The 21922-nt window shown below is 44.0% G+C and overlaps 1 protein-coding gene across 2 annotated transcripts in view; it reads right to left on the bottom strand.

Annotated features, from left to right (window-relative positions):
• AKAP12 (A-kinase anchoring protein 12) overlaps positions 1–21586 on the bottom strand; it is a 35230-nt gene extending 13644 nt beyond the window's left edge. The window contains exons 1-2 of one of the 2 annotated variants that reach the window (XM_065680569.1): positions 21407–21586; positions 11849–12035 (exon numbers count right to left, since the gene is read on the bottom strand). In XM_065680569.1, the coding sequence (XP_065536641.1) occupies positions 11849–12035; positions 21407–21541 (322 nt within the window). In that variant the 5' untranslated portion in view covers positions 21542–21586. Of the gene's footprint in view, positions 1–7980; positions 8083–11848; positions 12036–21406 lie in introns of those variants that run through there. The other variant, XM_065680570.1, reaches the window with a different exon arrangement.
• Positions 21587–21922: the final 336 nt, after the last annotated feature.

Raw genomic sequence — 21922 nt, 5'->3', positions numbered from 1 at the left:
CAAATGAAGCACTATGTAAAGTTGTATGCTGAGACTATACAAGGATAAACCCAAGGAACAGCTTTTGTACTAGTAGTGTTCATTTACTCTGATGTCCAGAAATAAAATCCTTGTCATTTCCAGCAAACGATGTAATTTAACAGAATACTTATCACGGCTTTGTCCTGCCTTGCTCAGCGGGTGTGCAGGGATGTGATCTTACAATACTCTGTGTGGTTCACAGGAGAAACCACAGGCTCTCTAGAGATTGAAACCCTGTGGCTCAAACAACAATAGAAGATGGAGGAACATCTTCCTCATTTTTGGTGCTGATCCTCACATAACGCACAGAGGAGGAAAGAGAGAGGAAAACCAGGAAAGTATGCAAGAACTTCCGCATCTTACAATTCCAATTCCTATAATTAAAAATACAAAACTAATTATAATGGCAATTCCAGGGACCACCCTGTGAGTCCCAGTGACCACAGCACTGATGACAGCCATGAACTGGGGATCCATCCCTTAAACCAATTATGAGGTTCCAGGGATTGAAACAGTAGCGGTTTCATCAGCTTCCCAAGTAAAGGTAAATTCTTCTTGGTCATTTTCTTGGATAGGTACTGTAAAAACCATAGCTTTTACATCTGTGATAGCTCATACTGAATGACACTGCTCCTGTATCGTAGATACCAATTCTGCTATACTGAGTACAGCAGCAGTGATGACGCTGGTGTTTGCATTCAGGCAGCGGCAGTCAACCATCAGTTGCCATTTTCCATTCGGTTTACGAACTGGCATAGCAGAGAATTGTGAGTGGGTCTGGATGACAATCCCCATCTCTTTTAACTCCTGAATGACTGGGGTGATCCCCTCTCTTGCACCCAGTGGTAAGGGGCATGGTTTTACATTTACAGTCTTGGATGGGGAAGTTTTGGGAGTGAATTGTAAAAGACATATGGAGGTCATGGGAAGTCCAAATCACCATTTGTTCCCCTTTGAATCATCCAAGCTTTTCCTTTAAATAGATCTATCCCCAAGATATCAGAAGGGAATGTGCCCAGTACCATGACAATCTGCCAGAGTGGAATCAACAGGTAATCAACATTCTACCCAAGCTGTGGTCTGGGGTTTAAAGTCTCCAGACACATCAGAAACTTGTACTTGTCTTTTGTCAGGCACAACCCCACTCTGCTGTGCTGTCTCAGAATTTAGAGCTGACATTTGGGCTCCCACATCTGCTAGAAAGGTAACCGGTGTTTAAAGGAACCAAAGGGAAATGTAATTAATGAATCCCCATTTTCATTCTCATTGAGCCTTCTTATATACCTAAATTTATGGTTGGAAAACAAATCAGTCCTAGCTTTTTCAGCTGTTTCCAGGGCTAATAAGAGAGGACTTCCCAATCGAGGGGTTCAGCCTCCATAGTGAGGCTAGAAAACCCAGCTTTGCTGTCTTGGTCTCCTCCTCATCAGTGGGCTATTTCTAATCTTAATTCTCTCCCGCTCTGGAAAACGTCCTGCAACCTATTTTGCAGGTTTCCTGTAATTCTTTTCTCATCAGCCAATGCTTCTTCAGCCTGTCACCATACCCAGCGTTCAGTTTCCAATTCACTTTGTAAGCTCTTAATCCTAGTAGAGATTCATCAGTTTCTTTTTCAGTTTGCTTGTTAACATCTTTTTGGGTGTCCATCAAGGCTGCCCCTAACACATCACTCTTCCCTTTCCAGGTTTTGTTTTATTTTTCTTTGCCAAGTCTTTTATCCTTCCTGCCACAGTTGCTGGGAGCTGTCAGTATTCCTCAGCCTAACTTACCCCACTCAGGGTCAGGCAAACCTTACAACTGTTTAACAAATCCAATAATGGGCAGCAAAGTCAGGCATTTCCCAGGTTGCAGCTGTGGCTGCCCCATCCCTGGCAGTGGTCAAGGCCAGGCTGGACAGGTCTTTGCGCAACCTGGTCTAGTGGAAGGTGTCCCTGCACATGGCAGGGGGGTTAGAACTAGAGGATATTTAAGGTCCCTGCCAACCCTAACCAATCTATGATACCATATCTCTTACAATTATTGAGTAACAGGTACTTAATATATTCTTCAGTTTGTCTACACCAAAAGTAATTTTTCTCATTGAACAACATACGAAATTAAACACTGATCATTTAGCAAATAAAAATTTATTCATAAGCCAGGCTTCTTACCTCTGGTGGAAACAAGGTCTATAGTCTCCCTTCTGTTCTTCCTCAGTCCTGCATTAATGCCAATGTGGTTTGCCTTTAGCCACATGGAAATCTCTAGCTCCATCTGACATGACTTAGAGAAAGGTAGAATGAAAAAATGGGGCTGAGAACCAGTGGGAAATGCTGGGTCTAAGTGGGAAAGACCAGAAGTAGGGAGGCAGTAGGAGCAAAGGAGAGGTCAAAAGGCACTCATGATTCAGTTCAGGCAACTGGTAGGCAGCTAGAGACATAGTTTTCTAGGAGGGTCCCCTTCCTCTTGCAAACATGCCCCAGGAATGCATGCCTATCATTTTGAAAATCTTGATGTTCAAAAAAATCATAATACACCTGCATCTCTCTTTTTTATTTATTCCTAGAAAAAAAAAATTATCGTTTAAGGGAAGTTTAAAGGTTTTACAGGTAACTGGGATTATTATAAAAGTGGAATAAAACAGAATATAAACAAACAAGGTATTCCATTTCCAAAGTGTGTAAAAGCACCCCTTCATGTTCATGATAAGCATTCAAAGGATTTTTGCTTCTTCTATTTATAATATGTGTTCGTAAGACCTTAAGATAAAGATTATGTCTCATGTAAAATGCTTTGCAGGTGAAAACTGCTGAATAGCTATTAGAAAATCTGCAGGTATGGGTATGCATTACGAGAGCAAATGCAAGCATAACAATGGAGAACGCAGTATGGAGGCACAGTGATAAGCTTTCAAAACTGTTAAAATCAGGCTGATAGTAATGAGGTCTTCCTTATGAGTCCAGCAAACATGCTACCTGGCAATACTTCATTGAATAAACTTCAAAAGGTAAAATTAACAGAAATGTTGACCGACTGAACATGTACTTCCAATACCAGTCCGAAGAGCTGCAACTATGCTATGCACATCACACATCCATTGTTCCCCCAGTAGCACACAGTGCATATACCTGTAGGCTTAGTCCAAGCACCACCCCTTCGGTTCCAAACAAAAAGCATTTAACCTGTCCAGAAGGCATTTCATCCCCAAGGTAACACAAAGCTTGGGTGTCAGCTGTTAAATGACCTGCTCCTGTTGCTCCCAGTCTCTTCTTTGTCTACTCCTTTCACATCTAAATCCCTTGAAGAGTCTTTTAAACTGAATTTCTGGTGCCCTTCCTCAGCATTTGAAGAGATGCCAATCAGGAAATTTGCCTGCACGCTGCCAGCTGCCAGGAGGCTGCCACTGGTGTGTGACCAGCCCGCAGTGCCTTCACAAGATACACCCCAAAGAGCATTTTCATATTCAGTGGAGCACAATAGAAACAGAAGACCCATGAAGTCAACTGTACACACTGAAATTTATATTTAACAGTTGGATTCTTTAGTGACATTTTTATTAATGGCATTCTTGGTGCCCAAACACTGTTAGTGCACTTCTGAACGCAAAGTAAACCATGAGTAACTCCGCTTGAAAAGGTTTAGAAGTTATTTACACAAGCTATTGTTGTTCAGAGTACTGCAGAGTGTCAGTACCACAGCTATTTTGGGAAGACAACTAGCACTTTCTGAATTAATTCACTGCATTTGAAAGCATCTTTAAGACAAAAAAAAATAAACAAAAATAAATCCAGTAAAACACAAACCAATCTCTCTAGGTTTGTCCCGAGTATAGCTGCAATTCACCACCTATGTGCTAGTCAAGGAAAACAATACAATAAAGGCATATCCAGAGGCAGCAATAAAAATCAAAGGTGATATAATAAAATTGATTCACTTTGCTATTTAAATCCACTGTGGTAAGAACTAACACTGAAATTCTATTTTAACTGCTTATGTACCAGTTCAGCTCTTAAACATTTTTAATCGAATCAAGGTGCTCCTTGTGTTTTAATACTTGCAAGTGGTTTGTTTTATTCTGAAAGAAACATAGGCAATTGACAGCCTTACGAATCAGAAGTGCTCAATCGCACGATTTCATAGGTAGGTTAGCCCATGGTAGGAATTTATTTCTGTTTTATTGGAAGTATACTGATTGGATATTAGAAAAATTAGTATCTTCAAAATGACTGAATTCCTGTCTCATCCCATTAAAAATGGAATTAATAAATAACATTGCGCTTTTACGAGGCTGATAGATACTGTTGGCAGTGCAATTTAACTGCTCCATCATCTCATCTGTCTCTAGAAGTGAAAACGTCCTTTTCTCCTGGTAGTCACCACAGTTTAAAAAACAAAAAGGCACCCTGACTGCAAGAGTTAAATCCACAGCACTTCATGTGCTCACAGCCAACCATGTCAACATCTGGAGCTGGTTGACTTTTCCCCCTAAGGATTTGCAGCACGTCGCTGGATTTTTTTCCACGAATTCCCTACATTCTCAATCTCTCAGATGGATGTCTCACACACCCAGCACCCGCCTTCCAAACTCCTCTGGCCACCGAAAGGCTCCAGAGGACTTTGTGCTGTTTCCATTTATTCAGTGTTTTAAGTATTTAGAGCCAAATCGTGCTTTCAGTCACATACACAATACTATCGGTAGGTTTGCATGAGCGTAAACAAATGCCATGGCTGTTTTACAATCATTTCTCATCTGTATCTGTATTTGCTATGAATATGACTTGTATGAAAACCTACTGCTCTACAACTCACATGGCACTGAAACAGAACACAATTAAAACAGATAATTTGAACCGAGTGTTCATGATATACCGTTTTTGTTAAACGCACTTTGCCCTTAACTGCACAATTCTTCTAATTATTATTAGAAATATTTAAAGACAAAGTCAAGAAAAGGTAAAAACTGATAAGGATGAAGAAGCACTGATTAAAACCAGAACACACACCCACCCCCCCCCCCCGACTGAAACAACAGCTATGAAAAACCTGCCCTGAACAGACTTATTTAGTATACAGTAGATATTTGGAATTATTAGAGGAATTGAATACTGTAGCAATTAAAAAAAAAAAAAAACAACAAAAACAAAACCACAAAAACAAAAGGCAAGCTGTGCTTTTAGGTTTCCATTGCAGAATGTAAAAACTGGACATTGTGCCACAAGTCCCGATTCTTTTAACAAGTTTCAGTAGGTTGGGTTTATTAAATCAAACACACCACTCACTTTGCAGTAACAAAATAACACAGAGATATGTCCAGGTGTTACCCTTTCAACTTTTTTTTTTAACTACAAGGCTTAAATTCTGTGTCACTGCTGTTTCTTGACAATAAATTTCACTAGCTCTTCCTTCCTTTCCCTACTATTCACAATATTTGTTTCCAATGTACAGAAACTTCTTTCATGGAAAGCACATGCTACTTCCTTCCCTATTCTATTCGCTCAATTATTTCTAAAGACTGACTTGCCGTGTTAATTATGGGGGGGAATTCTTTCAGGATAATTAAATAATGAGGGAGCATTCACAGTGATTTTTGCATACTATATTTCGCAGTGCACACACGCAATTCATGACCTTTCTAACCATGTTGTTCTTTCAAAGCTTTAGAAAAAAATACAGCCAAGTTCAGTCTTCAGTTCTCTGGTACTTGGGTGGCAACTGCAGAGTAAGTTTTAAAATCTCATACTTTTGTACGTCCATTTTTAAAAACGGAAAAAAGGAGAATGTTGCAAAACAGCCGTGATTTTCCATGGCTTTGAACTTCAGAAAGCAAAAGCAACGTCCCCAGAAAAAGACATCGTACGTGAAATAACTCACAAAAAAGCACAATCATTTCCGCTGTGATGCTGTAACGTTCCTCAGAAACTCTTTTTTTGTTAAGATTTTGCTTTAGCTTTGCTTGTCTGTTCCAACCCAGACACCAACTGCTCAAATTCCAGCAAGGGAATTGATATATTTCATTCATTCGAGACTTTAAAATACTTCTTTTTCCATATTAATGTTTCAAGAAACATTCAAATGAATTAAAAATAAAACCAAAACATTAAAGTTATTTTAAAATGCTTTTTCTTGTTTTAAAACTCGAATGATCATTAGCTACGGCTTGGACATACAGTTACTGTAGTTACGGATTCTTCATTAAATGAACTCGTAATAATAAACTGCTCTCAACTAGTTCAGCTGTTCTGCCTGGGATCCAAACCAGCATGCTACAAGTATTCATGAAATTTCATAGTTACCCATGCTGTCCGTGTCTCGCATTCAGTGACTTGGTTCCACTTTAAAATGTACTCACCAAGCATAAGATCGATGCAACACTAGCACTAGAGAATTTGAGCAGGGGAAAATAAAAAAAAGGAAAGAAATCTGCTCTGCTCGGAACGAGGAATACAGGGATAAGCAATACAGATCAGTAAATGCTGGAACATTTTTAAGGACCCCTAATGATTAATAAAAACGTACAACGAAAAACAGATTGAAAATTTTCTTTATCAAAATGACTGCATAAAGAGTAACATAAACATCACGGACCAACTCACCACAAAGGAGATACAGCTGCATCTGCATGAATTAGACATATGATAGCTTAAGACACTCCCGCATACCAGCAACGAGAGGTACTCTGTCCCTTCAAAGAAGCAGTAATTTGTTCTACAAGCTAGATGCAGTTCTTGCTAAACATACTACAGAAGCAGCTGTGCTGTAGTGAAAATCCCAAGTTTCCACAAGAATTATTAAATAAGGAAAACCTCAAACGATCAAACTGTGCAACCCTATAAAGAGATCGCTTTTGATAAACAGTTTAACCTTTAATTACTAACAATAAAAGGAAATAAAAAAAATAGAGAACCCTTGAGGAAAAAGACTCAGCATGTGATAAGCTCATTAAACATCGAGTTTAATGAAAACCCTATTGTAAACAGCAGTAGGATATCTCCTCCCGTACTAACTGATTCAAATCACGTACAGTCGTCTCCAGGGTCAGCTCCAAACGGGGCCAGACTTCTACAGGTTTTATTGTCAATACGTATTGTCAACCTAAAGTATTTTGTATGAAAAACACTCACTATCTGCTGAATTCATTCGCTAGCTCCAGCTAATACGATATTAGCAAGTAATAAAGAAGATTTCCTAGATTGCTTAAGACATGTATCATCAATCTGAGAGAAATTCAAATGCATTAGGGGGAAAATAGAGTGAGGTTTGTTTATTTAAATTTTGTAATGCCACTTTTCTTTCCCAGAGAAAGATACAAGCTTGTGCAAAACCAGAAAAATAAAATCCTTTTTCCCCTTTAATTCTTTGCCCCGCCAACACTGTGATGTTTTCAGAAAGCCCACTCAGCTTATTGTGCGAGCTCTCCCACTTCAGTGGATCACACACACACTACTTTGCCTAATAAGATGTCCAGAGGTCAGTGAATATAGCAGTGAGTTTTTCCTACCCCAGGCTGAGACCCTGCCACCACACATGCACGTACACACACACAGACACCCCCACCCCGCCACTGTGTGGTCTCTGGATTTTCACCCATTCAAATTAGAACAACTCTAGAGTAACAGCTTCGTTTAAACACAGATATTTTTACAGAATATTAATGATACTAACTTCTACATTTCCTTCATTTTTGCCAAGTTTGGCTCTCAAGATATTGCACTACCTTATTGCTTGACTAACAACATCATCAATGCAGTGATTTTTCTTTCTGTTTGTTAATTCTATGTCATATTCTGGGACTGCAGAAAAAAACCCTAGTTAGCATCAGACATCCTGACTGGGCAGACATGACATTTTTAAATCTCAGCAACCTTTGAGCCTGAAAACGGTTCTCACTGGGATAAAAGTATTTAAGCCCCATCTTTCACACACGGAGAAAATAAACCCAAACGAGCGCGCTTCCATCCCAGCAGCGCCACACCGCCTTACCCGTCATCGCCACGGGCCCAGCACTGCCGGAGCTGCTCTGACCATGAGACGCTCCCTCCTGTCGCTCTGCGGTCCCCCCGGCGTGGAGGAATGCGGAGCGCAGTGGGGACCGGACAGACGCACTGCCGAGCACGCCGGGCCGAACCCACCCGCACCGCCCATCGCCTCGCCCCAGGGGGGCAGTGCTTGGTCCGGGCACGCCCCCCGCCCCGCAGAGGGGGTGCTGCTGGCGTGCAATATCATTACATAGAGCCACGGAATCGTTTAGGGTGGAAAAGACCTTTCTTCAAGTCCATCCTGTAACTGAGGACTGCCAAGTCCGCCGCTGAACCGTGTCCCTAAGTGCCACATCTACACAACCTTCAAGTACCTCCAGGGATGGTGACTCAACCACCTCCCTGGGCAGCCTGTTCCAGAGCTTGACAACCCTTTCAGTAGAGGCATTTTTCCTAATACCCAATCTAAACCTCCCCTGGAGCAGCTTGAGGCTGTTACCTCTTGTCCTATTACTTGTTACCTGGGAGAAGAGGCAAACACCCACCTCACTACAACCTCTTTTCAGGCAGTTGCAGAGAGCGATCAGGTCCCCCTGACCCTCCCTTTCTCCAGACTAAACAACCCCAGTTCCCTCAGCCCTTCCTCATCAGACTTGTGCTCCAGACCCTTCACCAGCTGTGTTGCCCTTCTCTGTACCTGCTCCAGCACCTCAAGGTCTGTCTTGTAGTGAGAGGCATAGAGCTGAACACTGTATTCAACGTGCAGCCTCACCAGTGCCAAGTACAAGGGATGATCGCTGCCCTGGCCCTGCTGGCCACACTATTCCTGACACAGGCCAGGGTGCTCTTGGCCTTCTTGGCTGCCTGGAGACAGGCTGGCTCATGTTCAGCTCCATCAATCAGCACCCCCAGGTCCTTTTCCGCTGGGCAGCTTTTCCACCCATATCATTACACCCCAAAGTCCCCAACTTGAAACTTTCAAGTACCTCTTGGCTGGGTGTTTTTGCCCCAAAGAGAGGGGATGCCAGCTCCACAGTAAGAAATTGCCACTTTCTAAGCAGCAGACTGCTCCAGTTCTCATTTCTGCAACACCTCCTTGATGTCCTTGGTGCCACAACGTATCCAGACCAAACCTCATGAGACCATAGCTAGAAGCCCAAAGTAGTTTAACCCCTCATAAACAAAAGACATATGAAAAACAACTGTTTCTCCATACCAATACATTTGTTCCTTTGCTGATTAACACTCACTTAGGGGTTGGGGGTTTTGGTGCTGTGGGGTTTTTGTTCTTGTTTTGGGGGGATTTTTGCAGGTTTTTTGTTGCTGTTTTTTTTTTTTTTTTGTGGTTTATTTGGGGGGGGGTGTCATTTGGGTGTTTCTTTATTTTTATTTTTTTTTTTAGTTGGAATTCTCCACAGCCATAATTACATTATAAATTGCCTCAAATTCTGCTGTCCAGGGTTGCAGAAAGGTATTACTCTGGGTACTTGTATAGTAACATAAATAGCAGCTCTTAGTGCTAGTAAAGTGGAGGCAATATGATTAAATAAAACACAAAGGATCAGTATCTGATATAGGTGACTTCCTATTATATTTCTGTGGGGTACGTTGGATATCCCCACAGTTCTGATGAGACACAGCTGCCTGGACCAGCCGTTCACAGCCTTTGGCTGTGGCTCCAATTGCCAGCACCAACTTCCCAGTTGATTTACCCAACTTCCCAGTTAATTCAATCTGCTAGTGGCAGCTTTGATGAGTCTGGATCACCTCTCAAATGGTGGTGTGAATGTGAGATTCAAACAACAGCAACAAGAACAAACCAGCCAACAGAAAACCCCTTCAATCATAAACATTCCATGACTGCAGGCAATTACCTCAGTGCTCAGTGCCACGATGCGTTATTTCTGATTTTATAGACTTCGAAAACAAGATGAAGTAAAGAATGAGTGGGGAAACGGGAAGAAATCTAGAGCTAAAATAGTACATTACTCTACGTGCAGAGATTTCTTTGCATAGAGTATTTAAGAGATAGCTTTTCCCTACCTTTACTCATCTGCACCAGACTCTAAGGTCCAGAGGGGTGGATATAAAGTCAGGAATACTTTAATGTAGTCTTTACTTGAAGAACTGTCTTTCCAATGCTTTACCAGACAGATTTTATTTGTGTCTATGGATAATGTTGTTACCAGAAAATAAATGCTGCATTGTCTCCATTAATGGGCTTTTTTACTTTGTCAGCAAACCCACAGAAGTGTTTTTCCTTTCACAGAAATGATGCTACCATGTAGGCTTGGTTCCACTGACAGCAGTGAAATATATCCCAATTAAACCAGATATATCACATGACCACATGAAAAAAATATTATCGAAGAAAGTGAAAAACTTTCAGGCAACCTACTCATATAGAAACTCCTAACGCTACCTGCTTGACCTTACAGGTCTTTTCCAACACATCATGCATTTAGTCTCATGTAACTGCATGTCTGTATTAAAGGGAGCTTCTCACCTCTTCTTCATTACATGTCCTAGGAACACAATTTCTGTACAACTAAAGCTACAACCAAGAATTATTCAAGAAGAACTATAATCTTCAACTTGACACTCATGCCCTTTTAAAGGCGTTCACTGTTACATGATCCAGAAGTTGAATAGCAACATGAAATCTTCTGATACTACTTCAAATCATCACATATTTTCCTTTCCTTCATGACTGTCAGTGAGTATCCTCTCTCCATTCCTATCCACTTCAGAGTAAAATTTTCAAGAGAATCAGTGTTTATCACGAGTAAGAGATAAAACATGTTGCCTCCCATTTTTACAGTGCCCAAAACCTCTACCAATACGGTTAAAAGAAGCAAGCACAAACTCTCAGCATAAAACATGGCAACCTTCTATTGGGATAATAGTGCTACGGCAATTATTCTGAAGATGTGGAAAAGAATTGCCTTTATTAGAATCCAAATCCAAAAGCACACCAAAGGCTACACAACTGCCTTGAGCTGCTCTACTGAAGAATGTGCTCCCTCCTACTCCTTCCCCATCCCACCCTCTCACACCAGTATTAGTTGCCTGCTCTGACTGAAAACTTTCCCTCCCTCTTGCCACCCCGGCCAAAAAGGTCAGTATGCAGCAGGATCACAGAAGCAGATCTCTTGCCATGCTGCTGTGAACGGGAGCAGAGGGAAAGGGGCAGCCACAAGATGCTGATGAGGGCAGGAGGGGTGGGCAGCACAGGAGGAAGAACAGCACATCTCCGATTGTGCAGAAGGTGAGAAAGAGATGCCTAGGACAGAGCAGACAGGGGTGCCACAAGGGTTCTCACTTTTTTTTGTGGTCGAAATGCGTACCTTATTTAAATGAATAGGAAAGGGAATTTTAATCAAGGCAGAGACAATGGATCAGCAGCCTGCCACCTCCTGAGTTCAAAACAGTTTATCATCGTCAGTATCACTAATGAATGAACATAAATAGATTTCTGCCCTATGAAGGGAGAGACAGGGCTGTGCAGTGAAAACTCGTAATGTAGGAAGTGGACACTTTCAGGTGACTGGTTGAGCGATGGGCAGCATGCAAGCAGAGGCCCTGCAGGGTGCACTGAGAGCAGAGAACCACCCCTGCAGGGGAATGGGTAGCATCCCCTGCCACTGAGACTGACAGCTGCAATCCACAACCCATTTGATATTCAAAGTCTGCTACAGGGAAAACATGTCTCAGCAGAACAATACCCTGGAAGAAGCCCTTGAGCAACCAAGAGATCACTTGAGTAATACCTGATCACTAGGAGTTGGCTAGTTGAGCCCCATTTCAACTTCTCACTCCATTTAGCATCCAGGCCTCGACAGTCGGTGCATTAAACACAGGTTTTCACCTACCATTTGTTCCGGCAGCCTCTGCTTGCTCTCCGGATGGTCCTTCAAGGGGTGAAGCCACCTCTGCCTGCTGCCCATCCAGCTCCTGAGGTGCTGTAATAGCTCCTGGCTGCTGTGGCTCCTGGGGTGGGGCATCATGCTCCAAACTGTCTTCATTAACATCAGGTACTGGTGAACTTGCACCTAAAACCTGCACGCCCAAGGTTGAAGGATGGCAGGGGAGGAGAAAGAAAAAAGGGGAAAGGAAAGAGAGAGGAAAAATAAAAAGAACATCAGTATCAGGCAAGGTTTTCCCCCACACAGCATGTTGTTCTTTCATTCTTATTTTGCATATATACATGCACGCATTTCGGGAAAGAAATACTTCCGTGCAGCATTCCTCCTTTTCAAAATAATTAACCTTAATAAATCAAAGTACTTCTGTGAGGAAAAGAAAAAATGAAAGACAATCTGGGACTATTTACTGTTCTCCCACATGAAATATCTTGAAGAAGCAAGTCTTACAGACAATGGCCTATAACCTTGTATAGAAATTGGTTTCTACCATGAAGGAAAACTGCAGGATAACATGAATCTAGCTGATGGAAAGATATTTTCCATCCTTCAGCATGTCTGGCATAATTGCTCTGATACATGCATGAATCCCGTCTGTGTTACAGCCATTGGTATTGCTCCCCTGCTTATGCGCTTATCTGATCATCATAAACAATGCAATTACAAAGGAACTGAACTATTCAGGACAGAAAGCAGAAAATATGTGTATATATAAATCCCATGAAGAAATTTAATGAAACTGGGATTAAAACTAGATTTTGGGGAGCTCAGTTATTAGGCAGAGAATATTATCATAGGGGGAAAATCTTTGCAATTCTTTGTGACTGCACTGTAATGGTTGAAATATTTTCTCTGGATTTGCTAACATATGTGAAGAAAAAACCCCTCTTTTTCAGCTTCCACATTCAATAGATTTTAATTATTTTCAGAATTTGTATTGGCTTGCCATACAGCAAGGCAGCTCCTTTCAGAAGCCTATTTTTCTTTAAAAGGTATGAAATGTGTTGTGGTCATCAAAATATGCTTCCTTACCCTTTAATTATTTAATTAACTAGCTTTCCAACCAAGTATATTGCCTTCCAACATAATCCATTTCAATCCAACAGAAGCCATTTCAACTAATTAACCATGATTTACATCTCTATTCCTGAAGCATAGGTTTCAAGTTCCTCTGGTAGAACAGCAAACCTTAATTACATATCATTGTTTTATTACTCAGCTGTACTCCCAAAATACTGCCACTGAAGCCCTGTTAATTATGTGAAGGAACCACAGATAATCCCATCTTTCACCGTCATGTAACATCTGAATGCTTGCAGTGCCAAACTGGGATCAGAAAGATGCCACATTCCTGACAATTCTCTTCCAAACCCCACCAAAACAAGCATCTGAATGGGGAGACCCATGTATTTATTTTCATTAGGAACTAGCCTGCTGCAACAGCATTTCAAATCAGCATACAAACAACATTCCTCTTATCATCCCCTTTCCACGCGCTGGGCAGGATCCAAGAGAAGTGCCATACCCCTGCTTCCACAGGCAACGAAGCATGCGTTCAGGTTCCCAGTTCTCAGTTCAGAAGCCCTTAATTAAGCCAAATTGTTTCCACCTGGCATTGCTGCGCTCCTCAAAGCTGCCTTTCACAGCCACATAATCCACCTCACGAAAAAGGACCCCATTCTGCTCTACTGCCAATACCACAGATGGAATAATTTGGCTTCAGAGTTTTCACATGCTGAGACCAGATATTAAATAGAAGAAATACAGAATGGCTCAACACTCAGATTACATTCCCACGTCTCACATCATCCTTCTCATAAATCTAAAACACAGGAACTCAGGAGGAATAAAAATGCCACACCACTGAACAAAGGCATGTAAACTCTGGGAAGCCCTTCTGCAGTTGCATACAGCATTATCTTAGTGGTAGCGACTGATTGAAGACTTGCAACAAATAGACACAGAAAGTAACAATCTAATTCTTAAAGGGCTTTGAGATTCTGCAATACACATTTATTAAAAGTCTTTATTTTTTAAATAATAAATTTTACTCACTCATTCTTGTAAGACAACTGCTAGTCCTGAAAACACAGGAACAACCTTAACTTTACCGGCTCTAAGGGCACTTGGCTATCTGGAGATAATCCACAGATGGCTATTTCGAGATGACACCCTCAGAATTAGCACCAACAATTCTTTGAAGTCACAAGAAAGGCAATAGCACTGAATATCTTAGCACTCCTCACTTCATTCAAAGATTTCCTTGCCTTTCTTTCCAAACCTCCCCCAGTCAGCAAACCATTTTAAAGCCTGATGTATGCATATACTTGTATAGACGCATAAAGTCTACCGTCTGCAGATTCTGCAAGGAACTAGGGTGCAAAGGGACTGGGGACCCGAATGAAGTGCAACTTGTCTCCTTTTTAAATTGAGCTCTGAGTGTTATGACAAAATATTAACTATGGCAAAACTAAATATTCCTCCAGCTCTGAATTTATTTCACTGTCATGATGCATTCAGGAAAACAGTGACTATATATTACCCCGAAGATTCATGACCAAAATTCAGAAGTCACTGGATCTGGCAGATAACCCTTTGGAGTGACAGTTCCCATATGAAGAGCAAAATTAAATGTAAAAACACTATTAAATGTAAGACTATAAGCACTTTTTCTAGCAGTTAGCATAATTATAATCCCTGTTCACCCTGTACATAAATTCAATTTTGAAAGCAGGATCAGTGACAACTGAGTAAAAATGTAAATACATTAAACCCCTCATATTCTCAAATTTGACCAGACCTGCAGCATAACCTTACTCTGCCAGGGAGTAGGAGCCTTTATGCCCCAGTCTCTTGGGAAAGAGTTTGATGTGATTCTTAGCAAATTTAGATTATCAAATCAAGCGTCCTGCTTTAAATAACTGAATAATCAAAACTAATAAAACGATAGTTTTTTTTTTTTTTTTTTCAAATTCAAATGCATGCAAAGGAGAAGAAAATACGCAACTTTGGGGGGAGGAGGTTGCAATGTGATGGGAGACACAACAGCATCATCAGCTTAAAAACAAAAACGTTTTCTGCTCTAAGGAAAGTTGCTTGGGCTCTTTATGAGGGGCAGTGCAGTCTGTCCCACTGCATTAGTCCTCAAAAGAAACTAATTTCCATTTTCACTCACATTAACTGCTTCATTTCTCTGAAGGGATCTAAACCCCAGTCCAGTCCAATTATGCCTAATTTAGTGAGCTGTGTTCTTAATTCCATTGAGAGTAGTTGTAAGGCTTAGACAAATATAAACTCCAAGTTTAGAGAAATGGGTGAAAACCTTAAAGACAAAATTAACGGTATTAGGAAACTCTTTATTCAGCTCTGTGTATTTATCTGCAGGTAATGAGACATTACTACCAATTATAAATATTGGCAGGTTTATCAGGTTTCTGCAGCTCACATTCATCACACTCCTCCGATTATTAATTAATTTATGGATATGTTGTTACATAAATGCAGGAGCAACTGAAGAGAACCGGCTACCCAGCTCACTGATCCTTCAGTGTCTTCCTTCCCAAAACAAAGGGCCATCAGTGAAGCAACACTTCGGCTTCTGTCATGCCACTACTATACATCACGCATGTATTTTTTAAAGATTCCCCTCATATCAACCACAAAGGTGGAAGCAAAGGGCAGACACACAGCTAATGAGACTAGAAAGCATAGGGCTTGCTGCCCACATCACTCTAACCAACAGCAGCTTCTGCTCCATTTTGCATATAGCACTGGGTCCAGCTGTTGGACCGCATTAAATGCATACAAAATGTAAAATGCATGAAGAAAACACGAAGATTTACATGAGACATGGATGAACAGCAGGTCCTTGATCTCTCACTGCACATTACTGCATGCCTAATTCACGCACTGTTCTGAAGGGGCCAGCAGCACCCAGGTTCTTCCCCTACCAGCAATCACCACCATTCCCAACATTCCTTGTACCAGACCCAAATCATTCCAGGGATTCCTCACACCAGGCCCAAATGCACCCGAGTTAATTTTGCCTCATTCTGTTAATCCTGCTACACTGATTCTACATTAGATTACTAAAATAGCCAGATCCAGCTGTCTGAACAACTGAGCAAACTAACATAATGGTCCCTAATATTTTTCTTGAAGTTCGATTTTGAAACTCTGGGAAAGCTTGCAGCACTGTTGGTCTGCTCCGGGGGCCTGCTCCTATCACACGCTGCTTCATTAAAAAGAGCTTCAAACACCAACATTCAGGAGAAAAAAAAATCTGAATTTAGGTCATTCCAGCTCTTTGTTCACAGCAGTTTGTCTTGTTTTGCATTAGCTAAGGCATTAGAGGTTCACGGGACAATGCAAATTCCAGGTGGAGAAAACATAAGGCCCCTTACTGTTTAAAGCACATAACAGCATACTTAATTTCAGAACCTCCTTTCTGGGTAACATTTCCTGCAGACAAAGCCAAGAGCCTTCTCTTTACTTATAATTCCCTCAGATCTATCCTCTTCTGTCCTAACTCTCAGCCTGACTTTGTTGTGACACCTCCCCATGGATGACTACCCTCAAAATCCACGCAGCTAAACCAAAACCAACAGGTTTTGTTCTCAAATCATCTTTGTGATCTTTTTGCAACCTGCAAAGGAAACATTACTCTCAATCTGTCATTCTGGTCTGCACTTTAAGCCTGAGCCAACCTGACCTCCTTCCGAGGTCTCTCAACTTTCAGCTCTTCCTGCTTAGCAGCCCTCACATGCTACCTTGCCTAAGCACTCACAAGCGTGCAACTCACCAGGATGGGTCAGAACAAGGACTGAGCTCAAAGCAACTTACTCTCCTTTTAGTAACTACAACTAGGGCTTGCATTTCCAACCAGAAGGCCTTTCAAAGATCAGACACTCCTCTTTGCATCTCTTTAGCCTCCACCACATCAAACACAAGCTAATTGCCTTGGCTTTCAAAGTACCCGAACACTCCCTCTTCCCTCTTATCTCCTACATGATTAGGGGGTTATTTCACGCTTTTGGTGGACCCATGACACCAATTTCCATTGTGCATTTTTCCAATTCAACATTTTTATGCTTTCTCCCCAGTCACTCCACAGGCACGGGCAAGCCTCCAAACCTTACCACCAAACTACATCAGCTTCTTCCTTCCCATTCAAAAGAAAAGTACTTAAAGGCAATCAGACCCCGCTGCACCAGGAGAACCCTGCCGCCTTGTCATTCAGATCAAGTGCCTCAAAGTGGGCCTCTTAGAGACGCAGTCTGAGGACTTTCCTCTGATACTTGATTAAGCTTAGTTTTACCATTGCTAATGCAGTATTTTCAGGCTGACGCAGCTCCCTCACCAGAACGCAGTTGTTTAAACAGCAGATGTAAGTCTGTCCCAGCTGTTATTTGTCAGGCGCTTCAGACAATAAGACACCCTGACATCTCAGCTGGTAACCTCTTTAGAAGGGACAGTTCCAAATATTTACTGTCTAGCAGACACTTGCTCTCATTACAACGCAGGTAGCGTAACGAAGTTACTACTCAGAAACGGGAACCATCCCGAAAACACTGTTTGAACGACTCACTGCTTAAGTGGGGGCTCTCGCATGCGAGCGAGCCAGGAATTCACCACGTGACCTTTTAAAGCCATCAATTCCCATAAAATATTATCTCTGCCAAAGCTAGGTTTTGCTGCAGGAACAGCCTATTAGCACACTGGTATTTTTCCAGATTCTCTCTTTAGGATTTCCCCTACCCTGTTTCAGGTAGCTGTTCCAACACCCCCTCAGCAGGGCCGCAAGAAAAAACCTGTATTAAAACTGGTACCTTGAGCTCCTAAACAAAATAAAGCAGGGGGAGGGGGTAATTGCTTTAGCTGAGATGTTGGCTGGATGACGCAGCTCTCCTCATGTCACCCACGTGGCTCATAGCTGCTTTCCACCCCGTGGGACCTCGGAGGGCACCACTGCGGCAAGCGGCACACTGACATCTCTTTCCAGCTCGCCCTGATGCTCAGCATCCAAATGGGAAGTCGAGCAAGAGGCGTGCCACTGCTATGAACAGAGAGGGAGCTCACAAGATGGAGGTGCCCAAACCAATCCAGCCATGTGCTGCCAACAACAGAAGCGTCACTCTGCCCAGCCCCAGTCAAAAAGGCCTGACTGCTCCCCTGCAGTAGCTGCTTCTGCTGTCCAAGTCCCAGAAGCCAATACATCTTGCTGATTCAGCAAATAGTGACCTCACCAACGAGGCTGAGCAGCTTTCTAGCTCCTTGAACAAGCTTGCCCAGTGCTGGAAGCAGCAAAGGGATGCTGCAGGTGCCATGGGGAGGAGGCAAGAGCACAGGACACATTCCACTAGGCACCTCAAAGCTTTTAAATCCTTCTCAGGCCAAGATCCAGGTCTCTGTGCTGCTCAGGGCAGTGTCAGGAAGGTTTCACAAGCAGACAGGGTCTACCAGCTCACTGCCACCCACATAGAGAGGTTTTCCATTTCCTCTCCTGCGCCATAGCAGCTACTTGCCTTGTCCTGGCTCTGGGTCTCACCTGGGTATCCCAGGAGTCAAATGAATTCACTAACACATCAGGGAATAAAAAAAGAAAATAAAAACTTAAAACTCCACTGGTTTTGGAAGGCATAGTGAATTTAATCTGCTTATGGAAAGGCAAGGCAATGAACAGACACAGTGTGAGGTGGGCCTGCATCATCTGGGGCCAGACAGAGAAGAAGGATAGGGGAGGAAGAAAAGGAGAGGGAAAAGAGTATTGCTGCTCAAACAACAAGAAGGTAACTACATCAGACAGATCAGCCTCTGTGAGCCACACCCTGTTCCATGATTTCAATAGGACTCTGGGTGTTGATCCACAAATCCGATGCATTCACTTCAGGCATGCGAATGGATTAGTACTTCCAGGATCTGTCACGCTCCCCTGCAGAGGGGCTTCCTGCAGAGGGTGGCTATGCGAGATAAGGAGCAGCACCTCCACTACCAGAGTTTAAGCCTTGTCTGCTACGGTAAAAAATTCCACCAGTTCCATGTCCCATAACATACTGGGCTGGAAACTCTGAACTCCTTTATGTGCAAGTCGCCAGCAACTTGTGAAAGGATGGGGTGAACAGCTGAGGTCCCAACCTGTTGAGCACACATTTAACCTGCAGTGCTTGTGAGACAACACTGAAAGACTCCTAAATATCTCTCACGCTGTAGACTAAGGTCTCTCACATCTGACCTGTGGGAGTGAGATACACCAAAATACACACTTCTCCTTCCAGTAACTAGGACACCCCAAAAGCTGGTATCTAGCCAAAGAGTCACATGTGAATAACAAAACAGATGATAGATTATTATGTTGTCCCTTTCTAGAAGAAAAGGCAAAGAGGCTTTTCATCATGTACAAAATACACCTATGCCATGAAACAAACTTGGTTAAATATTTGGAGGAACTTCAAGTGGCAAAAAAAAGCACTGTGAGATGTTATAACTTGTATTAGACTAGTTGCCTAGACATTTCCTTTGTGATTGACCTGCCAAAGCTCAATCAAGTTGGATCCCATTAAAGTCAGTTTTCCAAGTTTTCCTTCTAGAAGAGGGGGGTACGATAAGTGTTTTAGTTTGGAAAGCCCAAGAAAGAAAACCATCTTTCAAGTGTCCCCATTGCACCTTCTGCAAACAAATTAGCTCTTTGACAGATTTCTCCAGGGGCAGTGCAGATCTGGTAATTTTCAAACTCAAAGGGCTGGAAGGAATAACGATGAAAAATTGTGTCACAAATCTGCATGACATTACCCTACTGTAGTAAGAACAGACTGAGAAACAAAAGAAAAGTATGATCAAACTTCATTAAAACTTATTTTGCTCTTTATTTTATGTAATGGAGGGCAAAAATAGCTGTTTCAGAAGAACAGTAGTAATACAGCTTCTTACAGCAGTGAAATGATAAAAGAACTTCCCCACCTTTAAGTAGTTCTACTTAAATAACAAGGTAAAAATCTATTAGAAAGCATTTTTCCTAAAGTGTCAAAGACATAAACCACTGTATTAATAATAATAATCTGTATGTGACAACAGCATCAATGGTACTATCTTTTACTGGGAGGTCCCTGTTCCTATAACTGGATAAATGTGGCTACTAATGTTATGTCCCATGTTCAAAGTCACATTATCTTCATTTTTAAACAAACGCAGTAGCCAAATGCTGGCCCTCAATAACTCACTCACGTCTTAAACTCAGCACCTGAATCACAGAACCGTTCAATGCAACTGCTAAATATTTTGTTCACCAACACCAGCCCCTAACACTTAGGAAGGAAAACAGAACAAACCTCGGTTAATTTAAAGTTCGTTCTCAATGTGGCTTTCAAATCTGTCAAAACAAGCACACGGCGGTCTGAGCGACAGCCAGGAACTATGGGAAATTCAACTTGAAAGTTAAATCTGAACCACAAGGTCAAAGAAACAAAGTCATCACCCGTTCCCAAGCTCCAACGCACCCACGCGCCAGCTACAGAAACTTTGGAGCAACCCAGCTCGGGGGGCCCGAACTCCGAGGCGCCTGGATTAGGGGATCTCGGTGGAACGTGGTGTTATTTCCCTCCTCACCGACTAACGCCTAACCCCGAAGCCACGCTATGTCGCAGATGCACATAACCTCCCTTTCAGTCCCAGAATCCCCTAAACGCGCCTATTCCAGAGGGATAAATGGGTTCATTCATAATCTATTTTTAAACACCAGACACGTTTTAAAAAAAAAATTTCTTTCAATTCTTCAACGTCCTTAATAAAAATAACACATACCTACAGCTCCTTCGCTCCCCACTGGCTGAGAGTTGGCGAGTCACTCCCCCTTTCCCCCCAATGCGGTACGACACCAGGGACCGCGAAAGCCGTGCATGGCCACGCCGCGGCCACCGCCGCCCCTTCCCCGCCCGCCCGCAGCGGGGTCTGCGCCTCCGGTGACCCCAAGGAATAGGGGGGAAGAGGCGGGCGTTCGGGGGGGGGGGGTCACAGCGATGCTGGCGCCCCGCTGAAGACACGGCAGAGCGGCGGGCTGGCCGCGCCCCGCCGCGCCTCCCACCTGCATCCCCGGGAGGGCACAGACGGGGGGGGAAGGCTGCGGAGAGCGGCGGGAGCGCTGGGTACCGCGGCGGGGGCTGCAGGACCGCAGGCCGGGGCTTTCCTGGCGCAGACCCCGCCGAGCGAGGGTGCGGCCGTTCCTCCTCCACCACCACCACCACCACCCCCCCGGGCCGCACACAAAAGCGGCGGCGCCCCGCGGCCGCACTCGCCCCCCGCCCCGCCGCTGCCACCGGGAGTTTTATGACTGCGGCGCTGGCCGTGGCGCAGCCCCAGCCCCGCGCCCGGCCCGGAGGGTGCCCGGCGGCCGCGGCAGGTGCCCGCTGCCGCCGCGGGAAAGTTTCCCCGGGCCGGGGTGCGGCGGAAGCCGCCGCCCCGCGTTTTCCCCGCACTCCCCCCCCCCCCCCCCCCCCCCCCCCGCCCCTGCCTTACCTTGGCGGGCTCCGCTGGAGCCTGGGGCGCCGCCGCCGCTGCTTCTGCCGGCAGCGGCTCCGGAGGGGTGCGGGGGGGCTCGGCCCCGGCCCCGTCCTGCGGGGCGGGCGGCTCGGAGGAGCTGCCGGCTCCCATGGCGCTGCCCCGCGGCCGTGCGGAGCCGCGGGCGGGGGCTGGCGGAGGGCGGCGGCAGCGCAGCCGGGAATGAAGGAGCCCGGCTCTCCGCAAACTCCTTTAGGGAGCGAGAGGAGGGGAGAGAAAAAAAAGAGGAAGAGAGCAAGCGAGAGCCAGCGAGGAAAATCACCTCCTCCCCTGGTCCCCCCGCCCGTCTGCCTCTTGCTCCATCACATGAGCAGAGCCCCGGACACGCCTTGCAGCATCAAATCGGGCTGATAAGGAGCGGCCAAGGGGGGCAGCGCCCTGCCCGCCGCCACCGCCCCGCCGCCCGGGGCCGCTCCCCTCTCGGGACCGCCAGGAGGTGCCGCCGGGGTGGGGGCACCGCATGGTCGCGGTCCC

Source organism: Lathamus discolor, chromosome 5, assembly GCF_037157495.1.
Source record: "Lathamus discolor isolate bLatDis1 chromosome 5, bLatDis1.hap1, whole genome shotgun sequence".
Taxonomy (NCBI): Eukaryota; Metazoa; Chordata; class Aves; order Psittaciformes; family Psittacidae; genus Lathamus; species Lathamus discolor.
Note: the sequence above shows the minus strand (reverse complement) of the source record. Positions and strands in the feature narration are given on the sequence as shown.